Below are 25,522 nucleotides of genomic sequence, written 5' to 3' on the forward strand. Positions count from 1 at the left end.
TAAGTGTTGGGTAAGCAAGGTGTGTCATCTTCTGGTGTGTAGAGAAATCACAAAACAATTCAGTGGCTCCTCTTGGGGTGGCGCTACATATAAAAACTGTTATCTGTCTGCCTTAAGAAAAACCTGTTATTGAGACCCACTGTAGTTGCAGATCAGGTCATATTTTAGTAACAATCCAAGCAAAAATCTACCTTCATAAGTTTTTATCACCTTGCCTTCTCACCATTCTGTTCTGTCACACCAAACTGGCTTAACATATATCACACTATCCCCATGAGCTGAACAACATTCCTTATTGTTGTTTCATTTAACTGATGTCACGTTGGCTACGCCTCTCAGGAAGACAATTCAGGTTGTGGTGAAGAACAGGATTTCCAAGTCTACTTGAAATATGCGAGCATGCAGTATCACTGAGCAGAGCTGCCACTGAGAGTATGGCTGTGCAATGCCGTGTAACACATTGCAGTATCATGACCGGACTGTCCTATAGGTTGAACAGAGAATGAGAACACTCTATGGACATATACTTCAAGGAATGCTGGTTTGCTTGGCTTCGGTCCATGTGGTTTTTACAGGTAAGACTTTGTATGTAGGACCCCATTTTTACAACTACTAGATGGTAATCACCTCGTTCTAGATGCCATGTAAACTGTTATTTATCTTTATGTTTTTGTCAACCTGTACAAAATATTGTATGAGATTTTGTCCCATGTACAGTATACTTTTTGTTTGCATAATTTGTAACTTTACGTTGTCAGAGTGACTGTGTTTTTAGCATGGGCAATCACAGTGCGCATATTGTGGTACAAAAGTTCTATAAATGAGAACAGATAAAATGGGAGAAACTAGTAGAACAGGAAAGAAAAACATGCTTTCTTCTCAGGAAACACTTAGACATGGGTAACAATCACTCTGGCAGGCACGTGGTGACAGACTAGTATTGGTAGTGGGGCTGTGTTACTAAGAACTGGCTTGGTGCCCTATATACTGCACTGTGTGCATTACTGAAACACCACACTCTAAACTCCAAACCAAAACATTTTTTTTCGGTTTACTAAAAGGAAAAATGCTTTTAACTTCAAAGGTTTTGATGAACTTACATAAAAAAAAAACAGAGTACTGTATGTATATGGTACTTTTCTATGCACTAACAGCTCAGTTTCTAGGACAAGCTTCCTTCAATACAGAGATTGAACAGAACGTAAAACAAATGGTACTAGTAAAAGAGACTGTATGATGGTTTTGGTACATATTTTCTTTTTTATTTTAGTGTGGTCACAGTAAATTTTTATTTGAAAGGTAAGCCTTTGAAATTAAAAATTACCTTAACAACATATCCTCAAAGTGTATTTGCCTCAATCCATAGCACCTAGTTGGGTCCTGTCCGCACTCTCCTTACGCTTGTATCACTTTGACAGTTTATCCCACCCCATCCAAGGTGACACTTTGCATGCAATTTACTCATCGTACTAAATACAACTCTATGAGCTAATTTTTTTTTTTAAACTTGTTGCAACTCACAGCCGTTCAGTTATTTCTAGAAGCAAGGTTTGCGCAACATCAATTAAAGGGCTACTGTATTGCAACACAATATTATTATTTTTATTCAGATGTTGTAGTGTTGTTGCTGTACAGCATTGTCTTTGCTCGGCTTATATCTTCTTCATATTTTCTGATTTGCTAGGTACTGTATTCTTTCGAGGTGAGGATACTCATTCATTTGTAGGAATCTCTTTGTTAGGAAACAACTGAATATTCTTTGGCCCCCTGCAATTATAACACAAAATGTTCATTAGCTGAATAAGTGCTATACTTTGTCTTTTCATAAAGAAAACCTGACGCTGCCATTGTTCTATCACTTGGGGGGTATGTTAGTGTGACGTTGTTCACCGTCACTGGGAGTAAGGGACATATACTTAAGGGATGCTGAGAGATTGGTTTGGATGGCTTCAGATGGGACAGTAATATCTGTCAGCAATATCTCTCAGGAAATGTATGAAGATGAATGGTTTGACTTTTCAGATTGCTAGAATATTGCAGGAGTGTCTCATAGACCCTTGCTAGATAGTGAGGGGTTTGTTATTGGTAAGTGCCTGTATTCCATTGTTCTATTGTCTGTCTGCTTTAAGATAAACTTATTATGGGATGTATATGTGGATTGGCTGCTAAGGGGGAGGGGGGATTGTCCCACAGTGTATATCTCTTTGTGCATGTGTTTGAATAAACAGTTTGAGTTTTAGTTCACCCTCAATCTAGAGTCCTGTCTCTTATTGGGGGAATCTGCTACAAGGGATTGCTATGCTCTTCATACTCCCTTGAATATTTACTAAGCTCTTGTAAGAGCTTGTTCCTGCTTCGCTCTCTGGGGAAAGAGAGGTTTACCCACTGGAACCTGGAGCCTTGTCATAGGTCCAGGGTAGGTAGGAGACAGCGAGATCCTAACCAAGCTGGTTCGTGGGGTCTGAGGTGGTCATGGTATCTGGTGGAGTGCTTGGAGCCCTCGGGAAGCACTAGGAGCATCCGTCAACGGAGGTACCCAGTCAGGGTGCCGGTTGATCCATTACAGTTAGCTTTCTTGTGATAATAATAAATCTCAATGAAAAATAAAATGTTTAGAGGACCACAAATACATGCATATGCAGCATTACACATATACATAGTAAACGCCTATCAGACAACACATATTAGATACCTTACACATATCAGAGGCAGGAGAACAATTTAAGGGACATCATTTAGGTTTATTTGTATACTGATGAACTGTAAAGATTTTTAATTGCTCTATTTATAGTTTTGGGCAGGGCTTTTTTTTTCCTCAAAGAAGGGTGCAGGAACTCGCCCTTTCTGAGTCACCCCTTTTATCTGCCCCTACCCACCTCCAAGCATTGTTCCTTGGTTCCACTTCCTGCCCATCTCCCAGTATTGCCATTTATAAAGAATACAGAACCAAATATAAATTTTTGGTACCAAATAATTTGTATGGAATTTGTTAATATAATTATAAAAAAAAAGTAGTAAAATAAGACCCCCTGCAGCCAGCAAAAACAATAGACCCTCAGCAACAACAAATCCCCCCAACAACAATGGACCACCCACAATAAAATATCCCCAGTGCAACAATAGACCCCTAGCAACAGATCTCCATTTAGCCAGCATCAATAGACCCTCCAGCAGCCAGCAATAATAGACCCCTCATTCAACAGTAGATCTCTCCCAGCATCAACCTCCCCCCAAGTAACATAAGACCCACCCCTGGCAACAATAGATCCCCGACAAGTAACAATAGACTTCCCCAGCAGCAATAGACCCTCCCTCCCCCGCAAAAATAAATACCCTCCAGCTACAATAGATCCCTCAGCAGCCAGCATCAGTAGACACTTCGTCACACCCTAGCATCCCATACCATTACATGCATTCAATGCTGGAGGTGCCGGAACTGTGTTCCCCGGCGTTCCTGCTGAAAAAAAGCCCTGGTTGTGTAATATAGTGTTACTGTTTCCTAAGCACACCCAATATTTAAAGAATAAGTAGCGGCATGTTATACATGGTTACATTGGTCCACCTTTTAAAAAAAAGCAAAAAAGTAAACCAAGTCAGACACCACATACTGTATATAACAGTTTGATGATGGAATATGAGTAATATGCATGTTCTGATAACTACAGAATACTGGACACAACAGCCATTCACTTAAAACTCTCTTACACGTTTTTACACATTTTTTTTTTAATGTTTTTACATTTTTATATCAGCAGAGGACTATTCTCTCCATTTTTAAGTAATAATCAGCAGCGGGAATCTGAGGGTGGACTTTTAGGCCAGGTTAACACCTATGCATTGCTGTAATACATGATATGTGTGCCCCGTTGATGCACTGTGGTGGCATTCATTCTGAATGGCACCTTGATGAACCTGTATTGCAGAGCACCTCGATGCATAGCGTGTTGTGGTGTGCTGCATTACTAAATATGGTACATGTCTGTTTATTGTCCCTTACAGTACCTGGGCAGCCCATTCATATAAATAGGCTTCTTTAATACAACGCACATGAACACCATTACCATAATGCACCAGGTCAGACAAGTGTGAATAAGCCTTAAGCTGGCCCCCCATCCACACATTCAAGGTGGATAGAGCAATCCTCCTCGTTGTGTTATTGTATTCTGACAGCTGGATCCCTCCACTGTCAGAATACACTGATCAAACATACATACATATAATGCAAACATTACAAACATACTGTACATTTTCCATGTACACTAGTTCGACTCCTCTCAAATGGCAATGGTCATAGATGGATCGAAATTTCGCTGGCCCCTTCTCAGCCAGCCAAATTTTGGTCCATCTACGGCCAGATTTAGTTGCCCCTTGAACAGGTGTAGGAGATTTACCTGGACAACAGAGGGGAATTCCCCGGGGCGATGGGGTCGTGGGGGGTTGTGTGTCGTTGTCGCACTTTAAAATAAATAAATAAATAAATAAAGCCTCTAATAAAAATGCATAGTGTGTGACTGTAGTGTCTTCTGCCTTACTTCAAATCACTCCCCCCACAGTAGTATTCTCTGCCACCCTCCCCCCCTCCCACAGCTGAGTCCTCTGCCACTTTCACATCATCCCCCCAGTAATATACTATGCCCCCCACTGTAGTATCCTCTGCCCCCCTCCTCCCACTGTAGTGCCCCCCCCAGTGTCCTCTGCCACCCCCCCCCCCAGAAGCATCGGCACAGCCCTGATTGTGATCTACCTGTTTGCTTCCTGTGATTGACAGGTAGATCGTGGTTGATGGGATACCGACCCCTTGGTATCCCAGTCTTATGTTGGCCATACACTATACAAAAAATTGTTCAAACTCATTTTTGAAAAATTAACAAAGAGCAAACGATCGTGCCATCATGTAATGACTGATAAATCGTTCAACGGACATAAATAAATATGTTTTTTGTTTGTTTTTTCACATATACAAACAGTTTGGAAGAGAAACACATTAACCTTTCAATTTATCGTTCATTCGGCAGAAAATGGCCAAACTTTTTCAGCTAAAAAACATCACAACCGAATACCGATTTGTGCCCATTAACTGGACGGAAAATGAAAGAACTGTCCAAATGACCGAATTTCGGCTGATTTTTCGTATAATGTATGGCCAGCATTAGTCCATACGGTTTAATATTGAGTTGGCCCACCCTTTGCAGCTTTACCAGCTATAACTCTTCTGGGAAGTCTGTCCACAAGGTTTAGGAGTGTGGCTATGGGAATGTCTGGCCATTCTTCCAGAAGCTCATTTGTGTGGTCAGGCACTGATGTGGGACGAGAAGGCCTGGCTCGCAGTCTCTGCTCTAATTCATCCCAAAGTTGTTCTGTTGGGTTGAGGTCAGGACTCTGTGCAGGCCAGTCACGTTTCTCCACCTCAAACTCGCTCATGTCTTTATGGATCTTGCTTTGTGCACTGATGTGCAGTCATGTTGGAACAAGAAGGGGCCATCCCCAAACTGTTCCCACTAAGTTGGGAGCATGAAATTGTCCAAAATATCTATGTATGTTGACCCCTCAAGAGTTCCCTTCACTGGAACTAAGGGGCCAAGCCCAACCCCTGAAAAACAACCCCACACCATAATCTCCCCTCCACCAAATGATTGGGACCAGTGCACAAAGCAAGTTCCATAAAGACATGGAAGAGCAAGTTTGGAGTGGAGGAACTTGACTGGCCTGCCTCAATCCCATAGAACACCCTTGGGATGAATAAAATCTGAGACTGCGAGCCAGGCCTCAAACATCAGTGCCTAACCCTTACAAATGCGCTTCTGGAAGAATGGTCAAATATTCCCATAGACACACTTCTAAACCTTGTGGAGAGTCTTCCCGGAAGAGTTGAAGCTGTTATAGCTGCAAAGGGTGGGCCAACACAATATTGAAACCTACGGACTAAGACTGGGATGCCATTAAAGTTCATGTCATGTAAAGGCAGGTGTCCCAATACTTTTGACAAAATACCTTGTTATAGGCTCAGTGACATCATCACTGGATCTCTGTACTTCTATATGCAATGCAGGCAGGTCATGTCTGGTGGGAGGGGTTGGCAGGGTGCATTAATTAGCTTTCTGAAAACATTACAGCACCCTGTCTCAGTACTCCTCTCAAAAGTCCTTAGCACTGATGGAATCAGTGGGTTGGCTCCAGGGGAGCTTATGCAAAAATTGAAACACCTTGATCAGTGGATGCCCATTTGGAGAAATGGACATTCCTAGGAAGACTGAATAGCATTCAGACTACCCTGGGTAATGCCTACATGTGATGCTTAGCCTGAATGATTGAAAGGACTGAAATCTAATGAAGAAAGGTCAGAGCCGGGGGCATTTAGGCTAGGATGAAAAGGGCCAGATGATGTTCGATGTTCTCCAGCCAGGAATAAGACAAAATCTATCTCACTTATTGCAGTTTCTAATGCACACAGTGAAAAGCTGACAGTATGTAGTGAAATCAGAAAAAGCAAGGCTGAAATTTTTCAATTCAGCTCTGGAAGATTTACCCCCCTTCATGACCTGGCCAATTTTGCGATACAGCACTGCGTTACTTTAACTGACAATTGCATGGTCGTGCGACACTGTACCCAAAAAAAATGTATGTCTTTATTTTCCCACAAATAGAGCTTTCTTTTGGTGGTATTATATCCCCTGTGCGTTCTTATTTTTTGCGCTATAAAAAAAGAGCGAAAATTTTGAAAATAAAAAAAAAACCTCTAGTTTTTAATTTTTGTTATAAAAACATATCCAATAAAAAAATTTAAACAAATCTAATTTTTTAATCAATTTAGGCCAATATGCATTTTGCTGCATTATTTTGGTAAAAAAAATCTCAAAAGGTGTATATTGATTGGTTTGCGCAAAACGTATTGTGTCTACAAACTATGGGATAGATTTATGACATTTTTATTTATTTATTTCGTTTTTTACTTGTAATGGCGACAATCAGCGACTTATAGCGGGACTGCAATATTCCAACGGACAAATTGGACACTAACTGACACTTTTGACACTTTTTTGGGAACCAGTGACACTGTTACAGAGATCAGTGCTAAAATAACTGTCACTGTACTGATGACACTGGCTGTGAAAGGGGTTAACATTAGGGGCAATTAAAGGGTTAACTCTGTGTCTAGCTGGTGTTTTACTACTGTGGGGGAGGTGCTTTTACTAGAAGAAGGCATAGATCCATATCCCTGTTTTGCAGGAACACAGGATCCATGCCTTCCCTACTGACAGAACGGCGATCTGCCTTGTTTACATAGACAGATCATCATTCTGCCTGTGTACAGAACGATCGGGGGTGCCGGCGGACATCAGGTTCACATCACCCGCTGATCAACTCCCGCTGTGTAGAATCACAGCAGAAGCAAGCCGCCGGCGACATGCACTGGCGCCCGATACCGCCCTGATACCGGCGCAGCCACCCTGAAGCAGTTAAACTGCTATAGAGCGATGGGCAGTGGTTAAGAATGATAAGACTAGCTGGAAGCATTGCTTAGGATTACACACTGAACACTGAGTATTGAATACAATCTGTAACAGACAGGAAGCATCTAAAAAGTATGTTTAAACATAAAACATATTTGTGTGCAGAGCTTAACAAGTTAAACTGGTTTGTTAGTAAAAAAACAAACCTGAAAGTATGAAAAATGGCATTTGAAAACAAGGCCCTGACAGTACTGTGATGTGGTGGGAGGCTTAGATCTGTAGGTAGATAGCTAAAGCTGAACTCCAGGCAAATCGCTAAAGACACGGATGAAATACATACAAGGATTTTTTATTTCTGTCTATTTCTGAGTTTTGCTCATGTAGGCCGAGCGTGCGGGCCCACAAGGGTACATACTGTAGGTTGTTTGTCACGTCCTCCATGCTTCCCTATTAACTTTTTAGGCACCAAGTTCTGAGTCACATGGAAGGTCTACCCAGCGTGGGTTCTTCTGGGCTACGTTAGGCACTGTGTTATAGGACCGCTTTACACACGCACATGGGGTCCCCTTGCTTTGTACTTTTTTTGCCAATGCCTAGGAACCAGGCTGAGGCTGCTGTGGGGAATACTCAAACTTAAGGCAGGCCCCCACGGTTAGAGATGAACGTACACCATGCACACTGACACTGCAACTACTCTCCAGTTAACTCTAGGTTCCCACTGTCAATGTACACCTTTTCTCTAATGTGCATTTAGGAGGTACACAATGAGCCAATGTCCACATCCACCTGTCCAGCGTTTTCCACTACTACCCCAAGTAGCGGGATGGGCCCCCCTATGCACTCTGCGCAGGTTCCACGCATGCACTCAACTTAATTCTTGAATATCCGTAATTCTGTACAGGACGGGAACATCTACGGTGCAATCATCTGCTCACGTTGCTATGGGAGACAGACCGCTGTCGGAAGGAGTGCTGACAACATCTCGTGGCAACCCGTTATCGACAGGCTTTCTGTTACACTTCCGTTACTCTTGGCAACCAGTGTCTTCTGATTATTTAATCCCTCATGAATACCTTCATACCCATGGGGGCTTGCAGCTTGGGGCAGGTCTCCAGGGGGTCCTGACATTATGGAATGAGGGGTACGCTAAGTTCATTTTCATAATGCACTGTACGAAATAACCCTTTATGTATGCTACTGTTTTGAACCTATGTACATGTACAATGTGATTACTGTTTATTATCTTGAAAAACTTAATAAAAACTATTGAAAAGAGTATACCTTCATACCCCAATGAGTTAGGACTCTTTGTGTGCCTTGCATTATACCACTTTAGTAAATTCAAACCAGGCAGTGACAACGTTCAAGTAGACCTTTCACAGTCCAAAAGGCAAGACATTATACATGCCTAATTCCCTGACTATATCTACAGACTGAGTGCTGCCCGGGCATACCTGAAGAATTTTAGTACAGCAATTACAGTATTTCAGAGGCACTCTCATGTAGATGTAAGTCCTTCGGAGGCATTCTCCAGTATTGGTTTCTTCAGGGCGAACCCAAAGTTACATGCCTCTACATGTGGGCAATGGTGAACGACATTCTGCTGCTCCTCCGGGTCTTAACCTTTGTCACAATCCCTTAAGAGTCTTACAACCCACAGCAGTACTAGACTCTCTCTTGATGTTCTGCTTGGGGACAGGAAGGAAGGAAAAAACTTCCCCTGACTCAATTTATATCTCATGGAATAAAGTGGGCCGGACCCAGAGCAGAGCCTGCCAAAAAGACCAAGAAACCAGGCATGACATTAACTCCTAACCTCTCAACCTGGACAGCTCCTAACTAACCGTTTCCAGCTGCCCACACACAGGTCTGCCACACACCACAACCAGACAGTGCCCTGGCTTTTCTCTCCTGCAGTTACCCAATGCATCAAGGTCTTGTTCCTGCCCCCAGCCTGTGATTGGACAGTAATGGTGAAGGAGGACAACGATGAGCTCATCTTTCTGTGACTCTGCTTCTCCTGTCAGGAAGCTCATTGTTAGCACATCAACACTGCACAGCTGACTGTCTCCTTGTGCTGTCTCTTTCTTAGTCTGAACTTTGCTTTGCAGTAGACTGCTCAATACCAAGGCTCTGACTGCTTCTGTTCTATATACTGAGATGTGCTATGTAACTGCACTTGATGACACATTTCTGTGTGAGTGCGAAGAGGTAGGTTTTGTCTTTACCAGAATCCCATGATCAGTAATATAAGAAGAAACTTTAGACATACAGCACTTTGTTCAAATACTCCTTAGAGCTCTGACGAAGAGAGTCTGGTCACCGAAATGTGTCAGTATCATGTCTAATTGGGACAGTGATATGTTTGATTTATAGGTCCTACAGTTGGTCATTTATATCCAGAAACATGAGGGAATCCATATCTGGTTGGATGCTGTTTTACATTTTGGTTTTCAAGTATTTTTGTGAGTATTTTAATAATAACGTTTTAATGAGGATTCTGCATGAGACCTGCACATTCTCTGTTTTTTTTTCTTTGTACATTAGCCACTTTCAGCACTCCTAAACCACAAGCTGAGACTTAAGCCTCGTACACACGTACCGATCGTCGGCCGAACGATCGGCCGTCTTTTGTCCAGGGCTGTCGTGTCTGTTGAAAACTGCAAAAGACTGCACACGAATTTTGTCGGCCAACAACAGCCGACTGCAGAAGTGATGTCATGTGATGGTTAACTTTCCCTGTGTTTTTTCTTTTCTGAGCATGCCCAGTCTTGCTAATCTGCTATCTGTCGGCCGAAATCTGTACTGACTGGCGAACAATCGGCCGTTCTGGTGTTGGCAAACAAAAATTTTAATGCCTGCACGACAGATTCTGTTCGGCCAAAAATGTGCTGTCGGCTGTCGGAAGCATCATACTAACAAGCCTACAATCGGCCGATCGGTCGTCGGCTGAATATTTACGGCCGACAATCGGTACGTGTGTACGAGGCTTTAGTGGTGAAAATGACCACTGAGTCCCAGTTTGTTGCAGGAGCTGTCACAGCAACCGTGCATAAACAAGACATAAATGTAAAAGCTTTTGATCTGGCGCCAGAGGAAACTGTGGCTATGTTTGTTATTAAACTACTCAGAGGTATAATTGCTGCTAATCAACTGCAAATGCAGCAACAGGGTAAAAAAGTAAAAAATCTGCGCAAAAATCCTCTTATTATTTAGTGCTCTAAAAATGATATATCACCAAATTATTGTGACTATAATGAGTGAATTATGCTAAAAATATTACTATTAAATCCTCATTATATCTCTAATATAAAAATATTGTTTAAAAATATTTGTGAAAAAATGCGCAAAAAAACTGTGTAAACCATAATTGATTCATATATGTGACAAATTATCAACAATTCATATAAATGAAAAATTCAATCAACATAAAGTTCATAATTGTTAAAAATTAAAACATTAGCGGTTAAAACATTAGGGATACTGCTTACTCATGGAAAGGCTCTCTACACTGTCCAGGTCTCGGCGCCCACACACACAGACCAGAGGAGCCTAACCTCTTGCTCCTGTAGCTGAAGGTCCCATGTCCCAAGAGAGAGGACCTGCCTTTAGCAGTGGAATTTGTCTCCTTTCCAGTGTCCTCCTTGGTTGCCAGCTCTCTGGTAAGTGTAGTCCAGTCAGTGCTGAAGATTGAAGTATGTCTTGGCTGTGGAACTAAATGTCCCAAGATGCTCTGCTTTTTGAAAGAAGTGATACTACTCTGCTGGCAGGAAATGATGCAACTGTCCCAGCACTGAGCATTAGGGGGAAAAAGCTACAGTCAGGTCCATAAATATTGGGACAGCATCACAATTCTAATCTTTTTGGCTCTATACACCACCACAATGGATTTGAAATGAAACAAACAAGATGTGTTTTAACTGCAGACTGTCAGCTTTAATTTGAGGGTATTTACATCCAAATCAGGTGAATGGTGTAGGAATTACAACAGTTTGTATATGCACCTCCCACTTTTTAAGGGACCAAAAGTAAAGGGACAGATTAACAATCATAAATCAAACTTTCACTTTTTAATACTTGGTTGCAAATCCTTTGCAGTCAATTACAGCCTGAAGTCTGGAATGCATAGACATTACCAGACGTTGAGTTTCATCCCTGGTGATGCTCTGCCAGACCTCTACTGCAACTGTCTTCAGTTCCTGCTTGTTCTTGGGGCATTTTCCCTTCAGTTTTGTCTTCAGCAAGTGAAATGCATGCTCAATCGGATTCAGGTCAGGTGATTGACTTGGCCATTGCATAACATTCCACTTCTTTCCCTTAAAAAACTCTTTGGTTGCTTTTGGTATGCTTCTGATCATTGTCCATCTGCACTGTGAAGCACCGAGTTCTGAAGCATTTTGCGGAATATGAGGAGATAATATTACCTGAAACACTTCAGAATTCATCCTGCTGCTTTTGTCAGCAGTCACATCATCAATAAATAGAAGAGAACCAGTTCCATTGGCAGCCATACATGCCCACGCCATGACACTACCACCACCATGCTTCACTGATGAGGTGGCATGCTTTAGATCATGAGCAGTTCCTTTCCTTCTCCATACTCTTCTCTTCCCATCACTCTGGTACAAGTTGATCTTGGTCTCATCTGTCCATAGGATGTTGTTCCAGAACTGTGAAGGCTTATTTAGATGTTTGGCAAACTCGAATCTGGCCTTCCTGTTTTTGAGGCTAACCAATGGTTTACATCTTGTGGTGAACCCTCTGTATTCACTTCGGTGAAGTCTTCTCTTGATTGTTGACTTTGACACACATTCACCTACCTCCTGGAGAGTGTTCTTGATCTGGCCAACTGCTGTGAAGGGTGTTTTCTTTACCAGGGAAAGAACTCTTCGGTCATCCACCACAGTTGTTTTCCGTGGTCTTCCAAGTCTTTTGGTGTTGCTGAGCTCACCGGTGCGTTCTTTCTTTTTAAGGATGTTCCAAACAGTTGATTTGGCCACACCTAATGTTTTTGCTATCTCTCTATAGGGTTTGTTTTGTTTTTTTCAGCCAGGCTTGCTTCACTGATAGTGACAGCTCTTTGGATCTCATATTGAGAGTTGACAGCAACAGATTCCAAATGCGAATAGCACACTTGAAATGAACTCTGGACCTTTTATCTGCTCCTTGTAAATGGGATAATGAAGGAATAACAAACACCTGGCCATGGAACAGCTGAGCAGCCAATTGTCCCATTACGCTTGGTCCCTTAAAAAGTGGGAGGCACATATACAAACCGTTGTAATTCCTACACCTTTCACCTGATTTGGATGTAAATACCCTCAAATTAAAGCTGAAAATCTGCAGTTAAAACACAACTTGTTTGTTTCATTTCAAATCCATTATAGAGCCAAAAAGATTAGAGTTGTGTCGATGTCCCAATATTTATGGACCTGACTGTAGACCTCCATCTCACCTGCGAGTGTCCCTGAGTTGCAGAACGACATACCTGGCACTTGGATACATAAGTGAAACAGAGTAGAAGGTTTGTTTATACAGAAGCACTGTCACCACTCCTACAACACAAATTAGGACCCAAAGTGGACTCCCTGTGTTATCTCTTAGATAATGTACATAGTTTGTGACTGTGAGGTTGAAAATCCACCCAGTTCAACCTATGATGTGTGTGCGGGTGTGTTTGCTGTTAACCGTACTTTGTATACCCCTTTATGTTGTGGACTTTATGGTGCCCATCCAATAGTTTTTTGAAACTATCGATGCTCCCTGCTGATACCACTGCTTGTGGAAGAGAATTCCACATCCTTCAAGAACCCCTTACGTATTTTAAGGTTAAACCGTTTTTCCTCTAGTTTTAGTGAGTGGCCTCGCGTCTTATTGATTTCCTTTTCTCTTAAAAGTTTGTTCCTTATGCTATGGTTATCACCAGTACAGTATTAGTACATTGATATCATATCCCCTCTCAAGCGTCTCTTCTCCAGAGAAAACACGTTCAATGCTTGTAGTCTTTCCTTATAGCTGATATCCACCATTACCATAATTATTTGTGTTGCCCTTCTCTGGATTCTCTCCAATTCTAGCACATCCTTTCTGAGGACCGGTGCCCAGAACTGGATGGCATACTCCAGGCGTGGCCGCACCAGAGTCTTGTAGAGTGGGAGAATAATCTCTTTATTTCTGGAGTGAATCCCCTTTTTTATACATGCCAGTATTCTGTTGGCTTTTCTTTCAGCGGCTTGGCATTGCATGCCAGTGCCAAGCCTGTTGTCCACTAGTACCCCCAGGTTCTTTTCCATCCTAGACTCACACAAAGGTTCCCCCCCTAGTGAGTAGCTTGTTTTCGTGTTTCTGACGCCCAAGCATTACCTTAAATTTTTCGACATTAAACCTCATCTGCCATGTAGTTGCCCACCCCATTATTTTGTTCAGGTCTGCTTGTAAGGTTTCCACATCCTGCATAGAAGATATTGGCATGCTTAGTTTAGTATCATCCGCAAATACCGAGATTGTGCTAGATATCCCCTCCACTAGATTGTTTATGAATAAATTAAACTGGATTGGTCCCAGGACAGATCTTTGGGGGACCCCACTTTCCACACCCGCCCAATCCAAGTACTCCCCATTATCACCACTCTCTGGACTCTCCCCTGGAGCCAGTTTTCTATCCAGGTACTCACCCTATGGTCCATGTCTACGTACCTTAGTTTGTACAGTAAGCGTTTGTGGGGAACTGTGTCAAATGCCTTTGCAAAGTCCAGATACACCACATCCACAGGCTTACCGTTATCTAGATGGCAACTCACTTCATCATAGAAGGTAATAGATTGGTCTGGCAAGAACGATTTTTCATGAATCAATGCTGATTACTACTAATAATACTGTTTTCATTAGAAAAGTCTTGTATATGTACAATATCTTCTGGGACAGAGGTGATCCAGCATTGTCCTACTCCTCTGCAGAAACAGACCACTGCAACATTGATGTATTGGTGGCTGACAACAGCGAGCAATAGATTACCAGGGATGCAGGTTTGATTTGCAGAGGGGGGAGTTCAATGGACCCTGTTCGAAACCTGAACCTGGGGGGGAGGTGGGAGAATCTTGATACTACATTCAGAGTCAGACCGTTTTTTATGACTAATAGGGTATTGTCAAAAATTGGGCACCTGAAGCTCGGCACTACCGTGGTTGATATGTAACCAGGCAAACAATAAAAATAAAAGCCAGGAAACTATCCTTTTAATGTGATTTTAAGGATGCAATGGGGAAAATGGCAATCCTTTAACCACTTCCGCACTGCTCACTGTGCTGCTACTGCAGCACAGTGGCTCGTTATCGTCTGGCGACGTAGGTCTACGTCACCAGACATTGCCCTCTCTCGCTCCCGCTGTATTCAGTTACAGCGGGAGTCGGGCCAGGGGAGGAGCGGCGGTGATCACCGCCGCTCTTCCCCGATCGTCGGGGATCTAGTGTGGATCTCCTAAGTGACAGGCAGGGTCAGATTTCAGGGTTCAGCATAGATGAACCTGCGATCTGTCCCTGTGTCACTCAGTCACCTCCCCCCACACATGTCAGTAAGCACCAGGCATACATTAACCCCTCCCTCTCCAATAAAAATGAACCCCTTCCCTGCCAGTGTCATTTTTACAGTAACAGTGCATATGTATAGCACTGATTACTGTAGTAATGTCACTGGTACCCCCAAAAGTGTCAAAAATGTCAGTCAAGGGTCCGATCTGTCTGCCGCAATGTCGCAGTCCCGCAAAAAAAATTGCAGATCTCCGCCATTACTCGTTAAAAAAAAAAAACACCAAAAATGACAGAAATCTTTCCCTTAGTTAGTAAACGCAATAACTTTTGCGCAAACCAATAAAAATACGCTTATTGCGATTTTTTTTACCAAAAATTTGTAGCAAAAAACAAATTGGCCTAAAATGTTAAAAAATTTAGATTTTTACATTTTTGGGGGGGGGGGGGGGGGGGAATTTCATATAAAAAAAATAGTTATTTTTCAAAATTGTCGCTCTTTTTTTTGTTTATAGCGCAAAAAGTAAAAATCGCACAGGTGATCAAATACCACCAAAAGAAATCTCTATTTGTGGGGAAAAAAGGGACGTCAATTTAACTTGGGTAGAGCGTCGCATGACCGCGCAATTTTCCGTTAAATTAACGCAGTGCCGAATCACAAAATATGGCCTGGTCAGGAATGGGGTAAAATCTTCCGGTCTTAAAGCGGTTAAAAATACGCTCATTGAAAATGTTTTTGTCAAAGACATGTAGCTAAATACATTTTGGCCTAAATATATGACAAAAATTGAATATATTGGATATTTTTTAACTGTCAAAGTAAAAAAATATTGTTATTTTTTCAAAATTGACGCATTTTTTTATTAATATCGCAAAAAATAAAAATCGCAGAGATGATCAAATACCACCAAAAGAAAGCTCTGTTTGTGGGAAAAAAGGACGTAAATTTCGTTTGGGTACGGCGTTGCATGACCGCGCAATTGTCAGTTAAAGTCGCACAGTGCCGAATCGCAAAAAGTGGCCCAGACGTAAGACAGCAAAATCCTCCGGTGGTAAAGTGGTTAAATTATGTGCTTGGAGGATACTTTTAGGCTACATATGGCGTTACTGAACAGTATGATCTTCATGGAAAACCTCATCATCAACACTATATTCTGGCATTACATATTTTGGAGGTGTAATTGATTCTTAAACTTACATTTAACTTTGCTTACTGAAAATACAGCAGGAGTACCCAATCTGATTCATTTCATTTTGAAAAAAAAAAAAAAAAGTATTTTTAGATAGTTTTTGCTGCAATGTCTGATTTTTTATTAAGTAGTAATAGTCCTGAATTGATGGAAGTAGAATCCAGAATGGATCCAAAGGCTATAGAAAGTTTACTTTTAAAAAAGATAAATAAAACTAAAACGCTCAACTTCATAACAATTTAACAGTATCCTGTTGAGTTTCTTTTTTCACAGTACCACAGAGTAAGCAAAAAACCCTTTGAGCTGAGTTCCAGGAATTCAGTCACTTTGTACAAAGTGAAGGCACCCTATGAATTATGTCCAAGGAGGTACATGACATCTCCTGAACTTATTTTTATTATTTATATCTGACAGGTTTATGGCTCTGCTTGAGATACATAAGACACTGGGGGGTGTGAGAGGATACAGTAGATGCACACAGAGCAGTTGTGCCGACCCCTCTCCTCTGCTGCCCATTCACAAAAGCCTTTGTATTTTGTGAATGCGTTCACATAATACAAAGGCTTCTGTTATTGGGCAGGAGGAGCGGAGGGGCGGGCATACCAGCTGCAGCGACTCTACTGTTGAAAATGCTGAGATCAGAAGGATCAGCGTCGGTCTCCAGGAAATACAGCAGATAGCCATCTTCAAGAGTAATGTAAACCTGTCTAATATAAATAATATAGAGAAGTCCTGGAGATGTCATGCACCTCCTTGTACTCACTTTTTAAAAAGGAGCTGAATTCCTGGAATTCAGCTTAACCACTTCAGCTATGGAAGGTTTTACCCCCCGTAATGACCAGGCCATTTTTTGCAATTCGGCACTGCATTACTTTAACTAACAATTGTGCGGTCATGCGACGCTGTACCCAAATACAATGGATGTCCTTTTTTTCCCACAAATAGAGCTTTCTTTTGGTGGTAATTGATCATCTCTGCGGTTTTTATATTTTGTGCTTTAAACAAAAAAAGAGCGACAATTTTGAAAAAAAAAACCACAATATTTTTTACTTTCTGCTATGAAACATTCCAAGTAAAAAAATTTAAAAAATCTAATTTTTTTATCAGTTTAGGCCAATTTGTATTCTGCTACATATTTTTGGTAAAAAAAAAATCCCAAAAAGCGTATATTAATTGGTTTGCGCAAAAGTTATAGCGTTTACAAACTATGGTATAGATTTTTGGACTTTTTATTTATTTTTTTTGGTTTTTTTTAGTAATGGCCGCGATTAGCGATTTTTAGCTGGACTGCAACATTGCGGCGGACAAATCTGATAATAAGTGACACTTTTTGGGGACCAGTGACACCAATAGTGATCAGTGCTAAATAATATGCACTGTTACTGTATAAATTGCACTGGCAGGGAAGGGGTTAATACTGGGGACGATCAAGGGGTTAGGTATGAGCCTAATTGTGCTTACTAACTGTAGGAGGGCTCTGTCAAAGACATAGAGAGATCGGTGTTTCAGCTTAGCTGAGGCACACAATCTCACTGTGCCTGTGTCCTGTCAGTTTCCCCAAAGCTTGCGGGAGGCCAGCAGCGATCGAGCCCGCTCCTCTCGTGGTCTGGCTCCCACTGTGTCTAATCACAGCGGGAGCGCAGCTCCGGCAGGTCCGTGCACCGCGTGTACATATTCACATAGATGTACGTGATTATGCGCAGCCGAGCCACCCTGCCACAGTAAATCTGCATGGGGCAAGTGGTTAAAGCCTGCTTGACATTAAAGGGATTGCCTAAATTGAATGGTAGCTTTGGCTGTTATCCCCTGGCAAAATAGGACATATAAAAACACCCCCCCCTCCCCGAACAAAAAAAAAAAACCCAAAACACAAAAAACCCAATCCATTTCTTATCCTAATAAAATGCAATAAATACTATCAATAAAATTATTACTAGCACCAATCGCATTCAGCAGCGCTCAATATGTGCATGCATATTGTTAATCATAAAACGTCCTCATACACTGAATGAATCTATGTAAATAAGTCCTTTGCTCGCAAAACAGGTTTCCACAATAAACGTTGGTACTCCCAGTGCTCCACACACAAATCTGGCGTCCGCCTTCACCACACCATAAGTGCCCCCCCTAGGAATGGGCACTCACCAGAAAGCCAATGATCATTCGCCTGTAAGCATAGGTTGCTTGCATCCTTTGGTGTCCTCGAACAGGAACTCCCCTATTGGATGACCGCTGCTACCTGTAGGAAGTGTCAGTAGGCGCGATGTATCCCGAGGTCCGCTGAGCACTGAGTGATTCTGTACAGTTCACTGACTCGGCGGGTCCGTCCAGCAATGCGTGCTGCGCATGCGCAATGTTTTCAAACCGGGAGTCGGCGAATGGCAGAGCTGGATTTCGAATGTAAGCAGTGCGGCGTGTCAGTGAGCTCAGTGACCCCCTTCAATGGCACGCTGGTCTCTCTGCATTGAAAGGGGGGCGCTGGTCACTCTGCATTGAAGGGGGCACGCTGTGGTCACTCTGCATTGATGGGGGCATGCTGTGGTCACTTTGCATTGATGGGGGCACGCTGTTGGCACTCTGCATTGAAAGGGGGCACGCTGTGGTCACTCTGCATTGAAGGGGGCACACTATACCTTGATTACTGAAGGCCCCTTTCACACTTTTGTGACCTCTAAGTCATGCAATTTTTTACAGAGTTTTTTGCCGCAAAGCAATGCCTATTACAAAAATTACAAAATTTTGAGCACCAGCCGCCACTAAATAAATATAACAATAAAAAATATGCGCATTGGAATTCCTTCATATTTTTTTTTCAAACTATAGTCCGGCCCCCAACAGTGTCTGAGGGACCATGAACTGGCCCCCTGTTTAAAAAGTTTGAGGACCTCTGACCTAAACTGACAGGCCAGGCAAGGAGAGCATTAATCAGAGAAGCAGCCAAGGGGCCCATGGTAGCTGGAGGAACTGCAGAGATCCACAGCTCAGGTGGGATAATCTGTCCACAAGACAACTAGCTGTGTATTCCACAAATTTGGCCTTTATGGAAGAGTGGCAAGTAGAAAGCCATTGTTGGAAGAGAGCCATAAAGAAGTCCCATTTGCTGTTTGCGAAAAGCCATGTGGGGGACACAGCAAACATGCGAAAGAAGGTCCTCTGATCAGATGAGACAAAAATTAAACTTTTTGGCCTAAAAGAAAAACGCTATGTGTGGTAGAAAACGAACACTGCACATCACCCTGAACACACCATCCTCACCGTTAAACATGGTGGTGGCAACATCATGGTGGTGGCAGCATCAGAGACAGGGAAGCTGGTCAGAGTTGATGGGAAGATGGATGGAGCCAAATACAGGGCAATCTTATAAGAAAACCTGTTAGAGTCTGCAAAAGATTTCAGACTGGGGCGGAGGTTCAACACCTTCTAGCAGGACAATGACCCTAAACATACAGCCAGAGCTGCAATAGAATGGTTTAGATCAAAGCTTATTCATCTGTTAGAATGGCCCAGTCAAAGTCCAGACCTAAATCCAATTGAGAATCTGTGGTAGGACATCTGTTCACAGACACCCTTCATCCAAATTGCTTAAGCTATTTTGCAAAGAAGAATGGGCAAAAATTTTACTCTCTAGATGTGCAAAGCTGGGAGAGACATCCCCAAAAAGCATTGCAGCTGTATTTGCAGCGAAAGGGGGTTCTACAAAGTATTGAATTAGAGTGTGCTGAATACAAATCCACACCACACTTTTCACATATGTATTTTTAAAAAATTTTGAAAACCATTTATTATTTTTCTTTCCACTTCACAATTATGTGCCACTTTGTGTTGGTCTATCACATAAAATCCCAATACATTTTTAGTTGTAACGTGACAAAATGTGGAAAATTTCAAGGGGTACGAATACTTTTTCAAGGCACTGTATATGCGATCTGCTGCTACAGAAGTGCAGGGAAGAGTTGGAATAGATGTGAAAAAGTGTATCACTGATGCAAAAATCAAATGTGAAATACAAAAATTTTGATGTTGGTTGATAAGTGCAGCTGCAGCTAAAGTGTTTTCACAGAATTGTGAAATACCAAATACAAACAATACAAATACAGATAGCCGCGCTAAATAAAATATATACTCCATTACATTGTGCCCATAATTAAATTCACATTATATAAACAATGTCCATTCATGCAAAAATCATGTCTGGTGCATAATCATTCTTCTGTGGTTTAAAATCCCATATCAGTGCTGTGCATGCTTGTCACCACCAATAAATGTGAAATCCTCCACCGACCAAATTATTCACTGACCAGATGCCCTTTAATAATATACTTATAACATCCACTCCACCAGGGATACTCTATCCGCTATGTGTATCACTTGTAAACAGGATCCTTTATTCCTCCAAGATTCTTGTGTGCTATATTGCACTCCTCTTTCACTCAATCATAGGATGAAAAAAGTGCTATCATTGTAAAAGTGTTAGAGTATAAAAACAAATGCCCACTCACATGTAGAAGTGCCCTCTGACCAGAAGTCTATCCAGCAAACCAGATCTGTAACTGTCATGCTGCTCTGTGCCCTGAAGCCGGCATGCGTTCCAATACTCAGCTGTGTTAACCAAAGGCAGTAACTGACAAAGCCATCACATCACTATGCCTCAACATGTTTTGCATGCTCCAAGCATCATCAGGAAACTTTTTGTACTACATTTATTAAATTTACCACAAAGCTCAGTGAATTGATGAATGATACCAGTCGGTGGCCAAAGGACCACATTCCTCCTCCTTTTTGCCTTTCCCTTTCCACCAGAAATCTGTCTGCCTTCGTTGCTACATCTTGGCCTCAAGCGATAGGGATGGAAGTCTGACAAGAAGTTTCAGAGGTATCCTTTTTGGCACATTGAGCGATAAAGAGGGTCACCATGGGGCTACCCTGAGTAGGGCCAACTGCTTTTTAACTGCTCCTATTCCAGCTAGTGGAGACAGCTCTCTTCTGTGAATTTTTGGCCTGCTGAGACTATAGCAGTGGTCTGAGCTTGCCCAGAATGCAATCGAGCTGTTGGACTGCCCTCTCGTGAGTGTTTTTTGCAGTGGGTAATTTTGTGATGGAACAAAGAAGAATCCACCTGTCCCCAGACACAGTTGGCCGGCTCACCTTTGTAAAAATAAGCCAATCCTGGATCAACAATGAGCACCAAACCCATGCAGTTGATGTTAAGTTTTTTATTTGAATTTGGACCCAAAAATATTACAATACCATACAGCATTTCCATTTCATGCCATCATAAACATCTTCTGCCACCCCTGCTGGCCTGTCACCATTGCCATCTCCTGCCACTATTACAATTCTGACATTTCTCATATACATGGTAAAATCTACATTTTTTTTCTAGCAAATTACTTAGAACTTCTACACATTATTTATTTTTTGAAAGCAGAGACCCTGAAGAATAAAATAGTGTCTGTTGTAAATTTTTATGTTGCACAATATTTGTACAGCTATTTTTAAAACACACATTTTCAGAAAAAAAATACACACAAACATAATATAATACCAATTTTTTGGTAAAACATAAAAGATGTTACGAGTAAATAGATACATAACATGCCACGCTTTAAAACTGTGTAAGCCCGTGGAATGATGTCAAACTATGAAAAATAATATCTCCATAGACAACGCTTTAAAAGTCTTTACAGATTACTGTTTTAGAGTTAAACAGCAGGTCTGGCACTAGAATTTTTGCTCTTGCTCTGGCGTTGACGGTGATATCTCATATGTGTGGTGCAATCATCGTTTAAGTGTGGGACCTAAGGATGCGTATGCATTTGTGCGTAAGCACAGGGGGACAGGGGTGCTTTAGCATTTTTAAAAAAATGTATTATTTTTTTTATTTACATTTATTTTTTTACACTGTCCCTTTCATTTTTTTGGATCAACTTCTTTGCTGTAACAAGGAAAGAACAACATCCCTTGTGATAGAAGTGGCAGAGACAGGGCTCTTTCCTGAGAGATCTGGGGTATATCAACAGCAGCCATGTTCCCAGTATAATCACTTCAACATGAGGACATACAGCTACATTCTAAGGGCGTGAAGTTGTAAATACCTGCTAGGTCTCTCAACAATTACCTGCAGGCTGGTAAAAGTGCATGGTGTATTTGTTCATGTTTTTACATATTAAATATAGTTAGTTTTTAGGGTTTCTGTTTGTTAGGCTTATATTCTGTCAGTCGGATTTTTGTTCAGGTTATTTTTATATTTGTTGATGAATTCATTTCATTATAAATAAATCTCACTTTATCACTTTAGTAGCGCAGTCTGTGAGGGCATCCATAGCCGTCATCCCAGAAACCCGCCCCATGTGTGCCTCCTGGGCCACGCATCTGGTGCACTCTGTGACCTATGTGTCCTTCGGACACAGCTGATTACAGATCAGGGTAAAGGGCAAATCACAGCAGCCCTTTACCATGTGATCAGCTATGTCCAATCACAGCTGATCACATGTACACCGACTTGCCAGTCATCAACAGTCCTTCCCTCATGCACTGTCTGTTTGAGGAAAGAAGTGCCGATAACCGGCAAAGCTGTTAAAACACTGTTTATACTGATAATCTGGGCACTGATCATCAGTGCCCTGTTTATCAGTGCAGCCCCATCAGTTCCAATTAGTGTCTATCACAGCAGCTTATTAGTGCCCATCAGTGCTGCAAAATTTTATAACAGAAACTAAGAAAAAAAATTTTTTTTTTTCAAAATACAACCAAAAGAAAGCTCGAACTGTCTCAAAAAAAAATGTCATATGGGTACAGTGTTGCATGACCAAGCCATTGCCATTCAAAGTACAATAGCACTGAAAGCTGAAAATTGGTCTGTGCAGAAAGGGGGAGAAAGTGTCCAGTATTGAAGTCCTAAAAGCGTATAGAGTTTGGTTTGAGTGTAGCTACACAGATCTGGTCATCACTCCTGCTGAATCCTGACAATGACTTTATATAATGTAAAAAAACTATTCTGTATATTTGGCCTACTTGGCTGCATGCTTTGTGTCAAGCTTAAAATGTTACCTAATAAAACAGCTAAAATGTCTCCCTATATTCTGTGACATATCTAGACATAGATGTGTATTTGTAAAATGAAACCCTACCTGCTGTGTGCCCCTCTCAAAATGTGTCCTACTTCTATTGATTCAGTGCTGATTGTACAATATTTCTGATTTGTGTCTCCTACATAATCCACACTAATTAATATTTTTTAATAAATAGTGTCTTCTGGATAAAAACGGTCTGATCTCTCCCTCTTAAAATGTGGCCTACTAAAAAGGCTTAAATGATGTACAGAGTGTTTCTGTAATATTTCTGCCTTGTGTCTCAGGCATACTACACTGTAATTATTATTTCTGGATAAAAAATGCCTTTCCTTCCCTTATAAAAAGGCAGCCTATTGCAAAGGTTTACATGTTTTGCAGCACGTCTATTATGTTTCTCCTTTATGTCTCTGAGATTATCCACTTAATTCCTATTTCTGGGTAAAACATGCCCCATCACTTCCTCTTCAAATGCAGCCTACTACAAAGGATTATATGACGTGCAGGATGTCCCTTTATATTTCTGCCTTGTTTTTCTGACGTAATCCCCTCTAATGTTTATGTCTGGATCAAAAATGCTTTGTCTGACCTTCTGCAAATGTAGCCTACTAAAAAGGTTTACATGATGTGAAGTGTGTCTCTGCAATTGTCTGTGAAATAATCCACGGTAATTTTTATTTTAGGTTTTTTTAAACCTGCCTCCTTTTTCCTTCTTACGTTGCTGCCCAATTAAGCTGCTTACACACTATGCTAGATATATACATTTTTATGTGTTTTGCCACTGTTTGGCAATTTTTACAATGTTGAGGGATTTTATTTTATATAGAAGTAAAATCTTCCAATAGGTTTAGATCTGTTCAGTCTTCTACTTGAATTGCTCTGTTCAGGCCTATTACTGCTAGATAATAAACAATTTCTCTCTCCAACAATAATAAACAATTTTTTTCTCCAAAAAAAAAAAAAATACCTAAAAAGAGATTTGTTAAAATGTGTTAAAATTTGAATATTTCATAAATAAAAAATGTATTATACATACAATTTACGTGATTCCAGAATATGATGTCATTATTGTTGTCCCTGAGAACTGTACTGTTCTGTAAACCCGAAAATATCTTAGGGGGATTACTGAAGCATATATTCTGAAGAATTGAGACAGAGGGTGCTCTCTGTGCTGAACGGTATTTATTAAATGCTTCTTTTGCATTGGTACATGTTCCCTCGTCAGTGACCAAATTTTCCTGGCTTTTGTTTGTTAATACCTTGACTATTAGCCCTGAAAATAGACAGATTTTCAACATTTGTCCTATTGACTTCAATAGGGTTCCCATTACAGTATAATTTAAAAGACTTGCTGCACATGTTTTCACAGGCAAAAATGTTATTCAGCCAACAAGCTTCAGCACATGGTCCCACCTCCAGGACTACCTCTTTAGCGCAGTGGTTCTGGGAGTGTGACTCATCACTTCTTGTCACAAATGCACATGCAAGATATTTGTATCGTTTAGTTTTTTTTGCTATATATTAATATGGTCTTTGTAAGTATTGAGTTCATTACTGTCATCTATTGATCACTTTGTAGTTATAATGGGATTTAGCTAGTAGGAAACATGAAGGCTCTAGGAAGTTGGATCGCTAATGAGAAGATTCTGACTTTATCTTCCATATGTCTAGTGTTCCTCTTTCGAACACTCGAGCCAGGGAGAACATTACTTGTCTGTAGGGGCCCATTTACGCTGCCTGCCCACTAAACTGGATCAGGCAATGTGAATGCTGACAATTTCAGCTCCAGTGAGGTGCAGTGATGGGGCAGTGTGATGTGCATTTCAGTGCATCACACAGTTCACTTTTTTTCCTCCACTTTATTTGAGGTGTTCAAAGTGGCACTTCTTTCATGTCACTGCATAGCAGCAAGGTGCGTTGCGCTGCTGTAGGGCCATTCATTGCTCTAAAATAAAATACAGCATGTCTGCATTTTATTGCAGCTCAGTGTACCGACCCTGCGGGCAGCATTGTGGTGAAAACAGGGAGACATAGAGAACAAGTGTTTTCTAGGTGCCCTACTGGTGACTGGCATTATTCCAGCACAGAAAATGCTATATGCTTGCCAGCAGGATTCCCTTTGTAGATTTAGTTAGATGTTGCACGGTTTTCAGTAGTTAGCTTGGCGCTTTGCAGTGAAATGGATATTTTTCCCACCAGATTCTCTGTTTGCAATACATACCTGATCATTGTATATAAGGCTTTCTGTTCAGATAACATTTATTTTACATTTTGTATGTATTGCAGTT

The 25,522-nt window shown here is 41.3% G+C and overlaps 1 protein-coding gene across 1 annotated transcript in view; it reads left to right on the forward strand.

The window, feature by feature from the left end:
- The first annotated feature begins 258 nt into the window (after positions 1-258).
- IL20RB (interleukin 20 receptor subunit beta) overlaps positions 259-25,522 on the forward strand; it is an 80,254-nt gene continuing 54,990 nt past the window's right edge. The window contains exon 1 of the mRNA XM_082252397.1: positions 259-575. Within this exon, the coding sequence (XP_082108523.1) occupies positions 503-575 (73 nt within the window). The 5' untranslated portion in view covers positions 259-502. The remainder of the gene's footprint in view (positions 576-25,522) is intronic.

The sequence above is a fragment of the Pelophylax lessonae genome (assembly GCF_965119305.1).
Source record: "Pelophylax lessonae genome assembly, chromosome: 3".
Taxonomy (NCBI): Eukaryota; Metazoa; Chordata; class Amphibia; order Anura; family Ranidae; genus Pelophylax; species Pelophylax lessonae.